Here is a 12,880-nt window from a genome sequence, read left to right as displayed (position 1 = left end):
CGACGATCAACGGGGTCCCCATATCGTGCACATCGACTAAGGAGCTGATGCAGGGCTTCTTGAAGCGATAATTACCGTTGTGCTCGTGGAGTGTCAGTGGAACCTCCATGTTTCACGGTTTTGTCCACCAAGCCGCTCTTGCTACAAGCATCAAGGCGGTTCCCAAGGATTTTACGAATATGAAATGAGTTAAGCGGTGGATGAAGAAGCATTTAGATGTACTATCGAATAGAAAGGGGCAAATGGACGTGAAACGCGCGGAGTGTTCGACCGAAGAGAATTTGAGCTACCATTTTCAGAACTTGTCGGATGCAATCGTGAAGCGCCATCTCGAGGACGAGCCAGCGTAGCTATGGCACAGGTTGGAACTGTGCTGAAACGGGTGTCACTGCTCAGGGCAACTGCAACGAGCGTGTGATATGCCCGAAATGCATATCGGCGAGCATTCAACGCTGTTGCTATCATCATGGATGTATTAGCGCGGTAGGTATCCCCTGTTGTACATGTTTGGCGATGCTCGTCGAAAGATCAATTGTTTGATGAAGCCCCCCCCCCCAACGCGAAGTGTCAAGTATCGGAGTCGTTAAACAGTAACCGAAACATTTTCAATAATGATTCAGATGGTTTATTAAGCATGTTCCATCTTTTAGGCCACAACTTTTGATTCTCGACGGCCATTTGCACATATCTCACTGAAAGCGGTCAAGTACGGGGAGGAGAACAATGTGTACGTCTTCGATCTCCCCGCACACACCTCGCACTTCTTGCAGCCTCTCGACGTCGGTGTATATCAATCGCTCAAGTCATTGTAAATCAACGGCTACCCCCTCATTCACAACGGTTCTCTGCTATTTAGTCAGTGGGAGGTCAGCCAGATTTCATTTGGGAGGGTTTTTATAAAGAATATCGTTCGCGACTTTTGTGACACAGGAATCGTCCCACCTCGCTCGAAGAGATGTTGACCAAGATGGTCGGATACAAACCCGCTCCGAACGCTATCACTATGAGCTACCATTCCATGATGACTCATTACTTTAGTGGCGAACCAGTAGATGCACATATTCAAGCAGTGTGGAAGCGTCGCAAGTTAGATCTGATCACGCTAAACGTCGTGAATTTTTCTCAGAAGTCACTAGCCTACAACAACAAAAGCAACCAAAAGATAATTTCGTAGAAATCCGGATCTAAACTTTTAAATGATAGAAAACAGAAGAATCGCGTGCGAAAGAGGAGGCCAAACACACTGAAACGTGTCTTTGCTCTCCTGCACGCCGGGGTTGGTCGCCCAGTGCTGATGGCGCCCAAGATCTGGATGGCCGACGATGAACAACTCTCTTCACCGCGCCGCCGTGTGATCCACTGATCGCACACTTACTTTATTACTGTCCGTTTACAACCCATATACAGATAACGTCCTCTATGAAATGTACTCGAACCCGCCGCAGCTCAGTAAGTTTCCAGCGTCGCCCACTTAGTCATTTGGGCTCGGCACGCACTCAGACGCCGCCTTACTACGCAGCCTTCAGCAGACTGCGTTCCCCCCTGTCTGTACTTCTCGCCGACTGTCCTTGGTCCTCGTCCACCGAGGCGTTACCCGTCCGTCCGTCTGTTTGTGCACTACCACTCGCTCCACTGAGCTCGAGCAGCACATCGTCCAATCTCAAAGATGCCGACACCACTAATCTCCGAGTGATGCCTACACCGCTAATCTTAAAGTTGAGACCGACACCGCTAATCTCAAAGATGCCGACACCACTAATATCCGAGTGATGCCTGCACTGCTAATCTTAAAAAATTGCCGTCTCTGGTCTTCTCGCGTCCGGGTGCTCGCCGTATCCTTCGAATTCGGATACGGGAGGCACGTACCTACCGTCCTTCAATACCGTCAGCAGCCAGATGCCACACTTCGTCAGTACCGTCCGTTCCTGGCAACTTCTGCGCTCTGCCCAGCCACCGTTTCGCCCTCCGCCCATCCTATCGTACTCGTCAAACGAGTCACCGTACTCGTCACGTCCGCTCCATTGTACACGTGCGCATCATCGTTCGCCGTGAATGAGCGGTCGTACTCGGTCGCGTCACTGAACTCGCCCGTATCATAATACGTAGCCGCCTTACCGAACTCGTCCGTATCATACTTGCTACACGACTTCCCCAACTGTAGGGTTTTCGACGATCCTACCTTCTTGATGGAGACGTTCGTACTCGCATACAGAGACCCACTTTCGCTCGTGTTCGTGTCGTCCACCAGCAATTCCCCGGAGCTCGTACTTAATGACGTGCCCTGCCAGGTTTCTCCGTCGTCTCCGTCGTGTCTCCACCAGTCCGTCACTCGCGTGGAGCGTCCCTCTCGGATTTTTCACTGCTCCTCGGCTCCGTTTTGCACTTCGCGGAACTGCCGTCGCACCACTAACTCCCGTTGTTGCGCGTAAAGGCGCTCCTGTCTTCGCGCCATGCTCGCCTGCACTTTCATCTTGATCTTCATATTGCAGTTGTGCGTTTAAGTCCTTGGCCAATTGCTCCCGTAGTGAGGCGGGATATGAATAGCTAGCCAGAAATGACACATGGGTAATCAACGTCTCTGGCGTACCATTCTTATCCTCTCTTTGCAGTACAAAGTTCTCAAAATCCGTGTCCTTCTCGATCTTCATGGGGCCCATCGACGGGTGTACAAATTTAGTGGCTTAGGGACCTCGTGGCGGGCTGTATACCCACACTCAGTCACCAACGCCGAAAACTCGCTTCTGCCGAACATTTAGGTCGTAATAGCGCGCCTGTCGCGCCTGCTCCTTCCGCCGAGCGTTCTGAGCACACCCGTGACTCCGTTCCATCGCCTGTATCAACTATTTGTGATAAGGTAGCAATGCTCCTGCTTCCGTTGCTGCTGTCCGTCTAAGTAGCTCATTAGGTGGCCGCAGCCGCCTCCCCATCATTAACTCGTTCAGCGTCAGTGCTACAATCGAATGACGCGCTGAATTGAACGCGTACCCGGCGAGCTTAACTCATAAATTCCAGTCGTTCTGCTTGTCATTCGCCATAAGTGTAGCAACACAGTCTTTCCACGAACGGTGGAAGCGTTCAACCAGGCCAATTAGTTGCGGACGATAGGGCACCGGATTGACCTGTCGTGCTTGCAACATCATCACCAACTGCTCGATGACTTTGCCAGTCATCTCCGGGGCACCGTCGGTCAGCAATTCGCGGAACGCTCCAAACTTGAGTACGATCTCCTCTATCAGAAAAAACGCCACATTTTCGACCGTGTGCTGCTTTGCGCACTTCGCTACCGCATATCTCGTTACGTAGTCGAGTGCCGCCACACAAAAGGCTACTCTCCGTCGGCAACTGGAAACGGCCACGCCACGTCCAATGCCCAGCGATCCCCGACATCTCCACCACGAATGCTTCTGAGCGGCGAAATCACCTCCCGAGGCCGCGCTTCCCGGCTCCCACATTCTTGACACCCATTTGTTCACTCCTCGAAGTAGCTGTGGCCACCAGTACAGTTGCGACACACGTCCGTATGTGTGCGGTCCTCTCAAATGTCCTGCCCAGACAGACCCGTGCATCTCCTTAAAGACTACAGCCCACAGCAACGGTGGCAGTATCACGCGCCTCCCATAAATGGTATCGATTGTCACCAGTCCGTGCATATGTTTCACCTTCATACCGTGATACTCACCGTCCTGTAGAAGCTTCGGTACCAACTTGCTGTACTGCTGAACCGTCATTATCTCGTCGTCAGTTTCTTGCAGTGTGGGCTCCATCGGTTCTGTCTCTTCGCCCTCGTTCAGTCTACTTGCCACCACTGTCGGTTCCGTACCGTTCGTCTGTCGTTCCGCGATTTTTCGACTCTCGCCGGCGTCTATTCGCCCTCTCCGTAGTGCCGTACATTTCACACTTGTCGTAGGTACCGCACTTGTCATACTCGTTGCGTTAGTTTCCGACGTCGTGACTTCTGCTACCACCGTACTACCGTTTTCTGCCGCCATACTGTCGTTCGTCGTCGCCGTATCGCCGCTCACCACCAACACAACTGGTTCTGCGGTCCCAGCCTCGACGCTGTCGTCCCGTGCCGGCTTCCGTGCTGCCGCCGCTGCGCCTCGACCCGTCGCCTAGCTGCTCTCGTCAACGGTCGGTCTGTCGGCCAATTTACACGTTCGCTCTCAGTGGTGGCCTGGTATGCCGTGGCTGGGTTAACCCGCGCGTTAAACGTAGCTGCCGCCTTCGACTTGCTCGTCCTGTTCTCCGTGCTGTCTTGGCCACTGCCGCACAACTCGTGCGAAGCGTGTATTGCCATTTCGTCACTCTCTATCTTCGCTTCTTCTTCTGTCGCGTTCGTCCCACGTATCAGTCGTCTCGCTGGTCGTCGCCCTGTTACCACCAGTACTGCTGCTGGCGCGCTTGACAGAGCGTCGGCCACTACTTTTGTCGTGCCTGGCGTGTCTACAATATCAAACTCGTACCCCTGCAACACCTGTGCCGTTTCCCAGCGAGATTCGCCGTCGTCATCAGCCATTTTCACGCCGAGTGATCCGTAACAATAGTAAACGTTCTGCCGTACAGCTACGGCCTGAACAGCTTCACCGACCACACCACTGCGAAGCATTCCAGTTCCGTGATCGAGTAGTTCGACTCAGTATCACTATTCACATTACTGGCGTACGCTATGGGCTACCAGCCACGCCCAAGGTCCTGCATCAGGCAGGTGCCAAGCCCACCTTGCTAGCGTCCGTAACCAATCGAAAGGGAAGCGCAATTTTCAGGTAGATGAGTAACGGCTTCGCTGTTAACGCCGCATTGATCCTTTTGAATGCGACCTGTTGCTCCTCCGTCCATTCCCAGTCACGATCTTCTTCAGCAGGCGTGTCATCGGGGCCGCAATTGAACCAAATGCCTAGATGAACTTCCGACAGTAGCCTGCAAGATGCACAAACCGTTTGACCCCAATAGCGTCAGTTGGTTGCGGGAACTCCGTCACTGCCGTTATCAGTCGTTGCACAGGCCGCACGCCTTTGCTGCTCAGTTCATGTCCGCAGTATTCGATGGATTCAGTGGCGAACATGCATTTCTTTAGCCTCAGTGTGAGTCCCGCGGCCGAGAGTCGATCCAACACCACGGCTAGCTCAACCACATGCTGCTCCACGTTACCGCGCGTGAACACTACAATGTCGTCCAAGTACACCAAGCACGAGAGCCAGGTTAATCCGCGAAGCACGCCGTTCATCATGCGTTGGAATGTAGACGGGGCGTTTATCAGGCCAAAGGGCATTCCAGTAAACCGATATAGCCCTCGTTTGGTGGTGAACGCCGTTTGTCCTTGTCCTCCGGAGCCATGCCGATCTGCCAGCTATGCGACCTCAGGTCCAGCGTCGTAAACAGGCTTGCGCCGCCCAGCGTCTTCAGATTTTCGTCAATGCGTGGCAGCGGGTAGACATTTCTCTTAGTTACCTTGTTTGGTGCGCGATAGTCGATACAAAGCGCACTTCACCGTCCTTCTTCTTGATCTTGACTAACACAACCGGGAATCCCCACGCGCCGTTGCCTTCTTCGGTTACACCAGCTCCGAGCATCTTGTCCACGTTGTTGTCGACAATAGCGTCCTCTGATTAAGCCTGCCGACGTCTCTTTAGCATGCTCGGGGCTGCCTGACCCGTATCTATGTGATGCTGGACGTCCAGTGCGGTCACTGGCGGGCGGTCGCGGAGATCCACTGATACTTTACGATAGGCCCGTAGCAGCCGGATAATCAGACTGCGTGCGCCAGTCTCCTTACTGGTGATGCGTACCTCATCCTCGTTGTCTAGCGGCGTCTCATCATCGCCCAACTATTTTAACCATGCACCCAACTTCTTGTTGCCCAGTTCGCCACTCATCGTAAGTACTTGCATGTTCTCCTCCAATGGGATCCACGTACCGAGTTCGGCTTTGCTCGGCAGCTTCACTTTACCACCGTGCACTTTGATCGCGGGAATTGTCGCTTTCCCGTTTCTACTGCGGGCCACTGTCGTTGCCAGCATCACGGTACCGTAGCTCGTCGTCGGAACAAAGATGCCTTCTCCATTGTCGGGTGCCGTCACCGACCCTTCAATGGGCGTCAATGTCTACCGCGTCAGTGGCGTACGCCGTACCAGTCGTACAGCAGCGACCTTGGCGCCCCCGTCGCCTTCGTCTGTCCTGAACGGTATGACTACTCGTTCCTTCTTGTCTTCGTAACGCATCTCATTGCGCTCAAAGTCCATGACGGCCTTGTACTGCTGCATGAAGTCAACGCCGACTAGAAACTCGTCCTTGCATCCGACGATAATACACGCGAACGCTGTCACATTTTGTCCGAACGTATTTCTCATGTTGAAGGTCCATACGCCAAGGACGCCCAGCAAAAATCCGCCGATACCTTCCACGACATCTATTGATGACGCTTGTTTCGACTGTTCTCCTCGTAATATCCAGTCTGTTCCGGCCACCGAATAACGAGCGCCCGAGGCCAACTTGACGGGTAGCCGTTCACCTTCCACGTCCATGGTCGCCGCTGGCAGACCGTCTTCTGCCGATACACCCAGATCGTCACTAGCTCCCGTCGCATCCGTATCAGTTACACTACGTTGGGGCTGCACTAGCCGTAGCTTGGAACGTTCACCTGGTCGTCTTGGCGTTTGCGTAGTCGCTATCGTCGTGTCAATTCAGTGCGGGCTTCGCGGCATGTTGCCTTCGTCGCGACCGTCTTTTTGCATCTAATGAGGCCAATGCCTCGTCGATCTTATCACTCGTCGCTGCCGCCGCAATCGCTCGTCGCTTTACTGCCTGGATCCGCACCTGCTTCGTCCGCCGCCGCCTTGCCTTCGCCACGTTTCGCACTTTGGCGCCATCAGCTGCTGTCGGACTGGTCCCGCCGAATTCCTTGTCATCTAAATCGCACTCATGCACCCTCACCGCCGCACTGCACACCGTCGCCGTCTTGCACAGTTCAGTCGTCACCGCCAGCGACTTATCCGCCTGATTTCCGCCATTACCAGTTTCCACGTCGGACATTCTCGTCGCCCGTGTGTCGCCTTTCCAAGTTATTCGTACTCCGCCGAGAACTTTGAGGCTTCCGCCTTCCCCAGTCGACTACCTTTCTTGCAATCTGCTCGTACGTAGCGCAGTGCGGCTGGTCGTACCGTCATCACGTAGCGACGTGCACGTTCCCCGTCTCGCCCCGCCAATTCTCCATCCAGAAAGGCATCTGCTGCTGCTCCTTCTCCACTTGTGGTGGGGGATCGTTCACTACCCACAGACGTTGGCCAGCTGCATCTCGTCGTTACCGTCTCTACACCGGTTGGCGCCACGTTCTGATGAATAGGCTCATCTTCCGGACGCAGTGACCCCCTCACTACGCCCGTTCGTCGTTTCCCGTAGCCGAAGTTGATTGCACCGAGCGGGTAGCCAGGGACGCGTCGCTTCGTGCCTTGGCCTTAGGGTCTGGGCACTTCTTCGCAAAATGACCAGACTTGCCAGATGCATAGCACCTGTTGTCTGTTATCGGCCACCGGCTCGACCGTGCTTCTATTGTACGCATCTGGGGCTCGTCCTTTGCTGAATGAGTCGGTGCCTTAGTTTTTCAGATCGCCGCCCTCCGTTTCTTCGTCTTCGGCTGGGGTAGTTCTTCGTCCGCGTCCGAATCTTCGCTTGGATCAGCCATCGACTGCGCTATCCGCACATTTCCTCGCTTTTCGCTGCTTCTGCGCTTGCCGCCATGGTACGAGCCGCTTTGTCTCGCCTTCTGGTCCTTCTTAGTAGATTTCCAGAATCGTCCGTTCCGGGAACGACCGTCTGGGACGTCCCATAACCCCGTAAAATTGTTATAAACGCCTCGCGGGTTTGTGAAGTACGCCACTTCGTTGTTTGCCGCTCCTGTCTGCGTCGCCATCGCATCAACAGCCGATCCTACACCCGGAATGGCCACTACCCTTCCCGTCGTGCCGTCCATGGGTACGGTGTACGCGTTTGGTGCAGTCGCCCACGACTGACCGAAATTCACCATACCGCGGGCTACGTTGTCGATCGGGTCGTCTATTGCCGTGGCCTTGTCCACCGCCTGTTCCAGATCGATTCTTGTTTAACTAACATCCGGGTCGTCTTATCCAAATTTCTGTAGAACTGGCCGAGCAGCGTCTGTTCGCTGACGTGGTTCGGGCCCGTGACGTCTCGCAACCCAGCCGCAAAGTCGGCAAATGTCTCGCCTGTATACATCATCCTTTGATACACTCTCCATTCGACCATCACTGGGTCCGGTCGCTCAACGTATCTCTGCATCAGTGCTTCCTTCAGGCGTGTCCACATCTTCTCGCTCTCTGGTAGTTCTTGATCCATCTGGACCCACCAACTCGCCGCATTATCCTGCAACTTGTTGCCTACAATAAAGTACAGCTCTTCGTCCGTCCAATTCCCTCGTCCGGCGATACGAGCGCCTTGCACAGCTAGGTCGACTTTGGCGATCCACGTGGAGACCGCCACCGTGGGCGAGGGCTTGTACACCGCAAAGTCCAAGTTCTTTGCGTTGCCTGTGTCGTACTCTTCGTGGCAGGTTAACTGTGCTTGCCCGTCAGCCTTGTCTTCTCCTGCGTCGCCGTCCGCCGCCACCACCCCGAGAACTGTCGCTACTGCTGTCGTCGCCGTTGCTGTCACTATAACTGTTGTCGCTGCTACCATCGCCACTACTGTCTGGTGAAGGTGGTCGTCGCACTGCTCCTGATCCTGATCCTCGTCCGTCGTTGACTGCGACTCGAGCTCCAAGCGTTGCCATTGGTACTGCTGCCGGTGCTGGTTGCGCTTGTGGCTGCACTACAGGCGCTGGGGCTACTCGTTGGTCCTCCAGGCCCACCGCTTCTGGTTGTTGTGGTCTCGGTGCCACAGCAACTTGTGAGGCTGCCACCGGTGCGGTCCTCGTGGTCTCCATCGTTCCCACACGCGCTTCCAGTCTCGTCATTGTAGTCATCATGTGGTGGATGGCTGTTAGCAATGTCGATGCGTTCGCTGTCGCTCCATCTTTCTCGGTGCTCATCGTGTTTGCCGCGAGTCCTCCACTCGTTGCAGCTGTCAAGTTTACCTCGTCAAACCTTCCAGCTGCCTCTGACGTCGAGGCTGCAGATCTCGTCGGTACTGCCGTTCCTCTTCCGCTGCCCGTGGATACGTCTGTCGCTGGGTCCGAAGCAGGTTGTCGATCTGGTGCCACTGGCTGCTGTGCAGCCGTCGCCGTTGGTTGCTGTGCTGGTTGTCGTGCTGACGTCTCCTCGTTTACTACAGGATCCTGTGAGATCGTCGTTCCCATCGTCGTCGTGGCCTCCTGTGCCTGTCCCGATGGCTGCATCGAGTGAGTCATCACTCCCGTAGTTGCTGTCGGTACCATGATCGTTTCGTCCTTGCCATACGTTGGGTCGTAACCATACTCCCAATATAACCCGTACTTGTGTAACTTAATAGCCGATCTTCGCTCAATACAACGCCCCTGTACGACCCCCTTGTAACGTGTCTTTGCTCCCCTGCACGCCGGGGTTGGTCGCCCAGTGCTGATGGCGCCCAAGATCCGGATGGCCGACGATGAACAACTCTGCTCTCCGCGCCGGCGTGTGGTCCACTGATCACACACTTACTTTATTACTGTCCGTTTACAACCCAAATACAGATAACGTCCTCTATGAAATGTACTCGAACCCGCCGCAGTTCAGTAAGTATCCAGTGTCGCCCACTTAGTCATTTGGGCTCGGCACGCACTCAGACGCCGCCTTACTATGCAGTCGTCAGCAGACTGCGTTCCCCCTGTCTGTACTCCTCGCCGACTGTCCTTGGTCCTCGTCCACCGAGGCGTTACCCGTCCGTCCGTCTGTTTGTGCACTACCACTCGCTCCACTGAGCTCGAGCAGCACATCGTCCAATCTCAAAGATGCCGACACCACTAATCTCCGAGTGATGCCTACACCGCTAATCTTAAAGTTGAGACCGACACCGCTAATCTCAAAGATGCCGACACCACTAATATCCGAGTGATGCCTGCACTGCTAATCTTAAAGAATTGCCGTCTCTGGCCTTCTCACGACCGGGTGCTCGCCGTATCCTTCGAATTCGGATACGGGAGGCACGTACCTATCGTCCTTCAATACCGTCAGCAGCCAGATGCCACACTTCGTCAGTACCGTCCCGTTCCTGGCAGTTTCTGCGCTCTGCCTAGCCACCGTTTCGCCCTCCGCCCATCCTATCGTACTCGTCAAACGAGTCACCGTACTTGTCACGTCCGCTCCATCGTACACGTCCGCATCATCGTTCGCCGTGAACGAGCGGTCGTACTCGGTCGCGTCACTGAACTCGCCCAAATCACAATACGTAACCACCTTACCGTACTCGTCCGTATCATACTTGTTACAACACCGTAAAGTTGGCTCAACGCGAAAAAGCTTAACCGAAGGATGCCGTCAAACAAGCGATTAAGCTGGCGCGCCAATCTCGAAGCCGAAAGAAGCAGAAGTAAGGGCAGAGATAGCTCTTCACGACAAGCCCAAAGCAAGGACCCGGAAGCGCTCACAGCAGCCTAGTGAGCTTATTGTTTTTTATCTGCTTCTGGTAACGTCCGTGTTACTGAATGCGAACATGGATCAGCTATAACATTGGTGTTCTAACCATACAGACTCCTTATTGCTTTAGAGTGACCGACATTTTTTGTATGCGATGTGTGCAGACTTAATATCTGTACTGTTGTTTTAGCTGACCACATATTATTATCATACCTTTTCACCCACGTCATCAGCGAATATACGTCATCCGGTCCTAGCTTCATCACCAAACTCTGACACCACTTCTTCAAGTACTTTCCACTTAAGCTCGGCCAACTACCACTCTCACAATTATTTTACTTTTCATCGCGAGTATTCACTTGGCGGAAAAAGTTATGGATATCATGTGGCGTCGGGCTGCTTTCCAAAATTGTATTTGGTACACTTCTATAATTTTGTTTCCCCCCCCCCCGCCTTCCGTAGCCCATTTACCGCCTTCAACACCCTCATCGATGAAGATGCGCTTAGAGGCCGATCCCTTGACCGAAATAGCTTAATTTGGGATTTTGATGACGCCTAGCTGTCTTGTGCTGTTGCAAACATTTATCGGAATGTGCTACCTACGTGTATTTAATCCAACAAGCTACAACACTTCTTACCTCTTACGAGACTAAAATATGTATGTATGTGTTGTCAAAGCACTTTCGAAACCCCAATGAATGCGTTTACGAAATTAAAAGAAAGTGTGAGTCCGGAGCTCACCAAGGACTACTAATTACACGAATACGGCAAAGGTCAAATCAGGTGATGATTAATTCGGCTCGTGGGATATCAGGCATCCCAGTCGGTGCCGATTGGGTATAAACGCACCGTCTCGTTATCCCAATCGGTAAAAAAGAGTACCTATTTTTATTGTGCTGCATAACATAATTCACTGTTCGCACCAAGCCTGCAGCGATTCTGTTTGGTTGTATCTGTTTGAAAAAGTACAATTATATTTAACTGCCATATGGGAGAGTGCGGGCTCATGGAAAATAAATGATCTTTGCTATAGCCATATACGACGGCTCCTCCTCCAGTTCAGTGTTGAATTGCAAATTAAGGAAGAACCCATGTTTGTAGCATTTTTTTAATTGGTTGTTGCCGGTGACTGGAAGCAATCTCCATAATATTGCGGCTTGCTGCTGTTGGCATCCACCGTGCTGAAACAAGGACTGGTGTGCACGTTTGAATTGAAAACCGTTATGGTCCTCAACAAAGTTTATTTTTCTTGCTCCTGATCATTTTGAGATGACTATAGAGTGATGTGCATCACCTCCTTAAACCCCATCATAAGCGATGATGCACATCACCCAATTGACAAGTGACCAGGCCGTCAATACACCGTCACGTATCCTCAGGACCGATGTGGAAAATTTGACAGCACCTCCCTAAAACGACAATTTAACTTTGATATGTAAGTACATGCCGTGAATTCAAATAAGCACATAAGCCCATAAAACATTTCGAAACGTGGCATGGCTGTCGCGGATGGTTCCGAATTACGGAACTAACAAGCTCGATATGATATTATGCAGTACGAGAGCCACCTGAGCTTTCTGACGACCACAGGTCTCGGAGAATACGATATTCGATCACTCTACATCGGAGCCGGCGGGGCTATTGCTAACCTCGATTTACTTCGCGTAAAGCAACGTTATCTTCTATTTTCTCGACGGTGATTACGGTCGCACATCACTTACCTTCTGCGGTACTTGAATCATGCACGTATGTATCGTTTCGCTTACAATAGAACGTTTTAAGAGGTTTACCAATGAAAGCAGATCTCGCCCATTTCCAGTCAGACATGATCCGGATGGCAGCAGAGAGGTTCTTATCTCACGTTTAAGAAAAATATATCTCTAGCCGCGCCAAACTATTACAATTGCTAAGGCCTGTCAGCGCACTTGAAGCCTCATCAAGCGCATCGCTAAATTTATTCCCTGGAGAACAAACTACCTAGAACAAACTACCTCAAGACTCTGACGGTAACGAAGGACAGACGATTGCGATGCGGTGCAACGTTAATCTGGCCATGATTGAGTGTGATGTATCCTCTTCCAAGAATACACGAGCCACTACGGCGCTATGGCTACTACGGGACTCAGGCAAAGGAATTTGTTTAAGCGTCTCGAAGCACGCGCAGCTCCTGCGCGTTGGGTGGATTAGAGGTGGCAAAGCAGCTCAATATGGTCGTCACATTATTTCTATGTGGCTACAAGAAATACAATTCGCTTGACACGGTAACTGTTGCCCTTGTATGTTGCGCGCAATGGAAAGGGTGCAGAATATGGATGCTTGACGCAAGGAATCCACCG

At 52.7% G+C, this 12,880-nt stretch overlaps 1 protein-coding gene across 1 annotated transcript; it reads right to left on the bottom strand.

Annotated features, from left to right (window-relative positions):
- Window positions 1-9,633: 9,633 nt before the first annotated feature.
- On the bottom strand, window positions 9,634-10,807 carry PITG_04246 (uncharacterized protein; the record flags this gene model as incomplete). Its single annotated transcript, XM_002905862.1, has 4 exons — window positions 9,634-9,671; window positions 9,806-10,008; window positions 10,120-10,332; window positions 10,758-10,807. The coding sequence occupies 4 exons, from the start codon at window positions 10,805-10,807 to the stop codon at window positions 9,634-9,636; spliced, it is 504 nt and encodes a 167-aa protein (XP_002905908.1).
- Between the last annotated feature and the right edge of the window lie 2,073 nt (window positions 10,808-12,880).

Source organism: Phytophthora infestans, genomic scaffold, assembly GCF_000142945.1.
Source record: "Phytophthora infestans T30-4 supercont1.5 genomic scaffold, whole genome shotgun sequence".
NCBI classification, from domain to species: Eukaryota; Oomycota; class Peronosporomycetes; order Peronosporales; family Peronosporaceae; genus Phytophthora; species Phytophthora infestans.
Note: the sequence above shows the minus strand (reverse complement) of the source record. Positions and strands in the feature narration are given on the sequence as shown.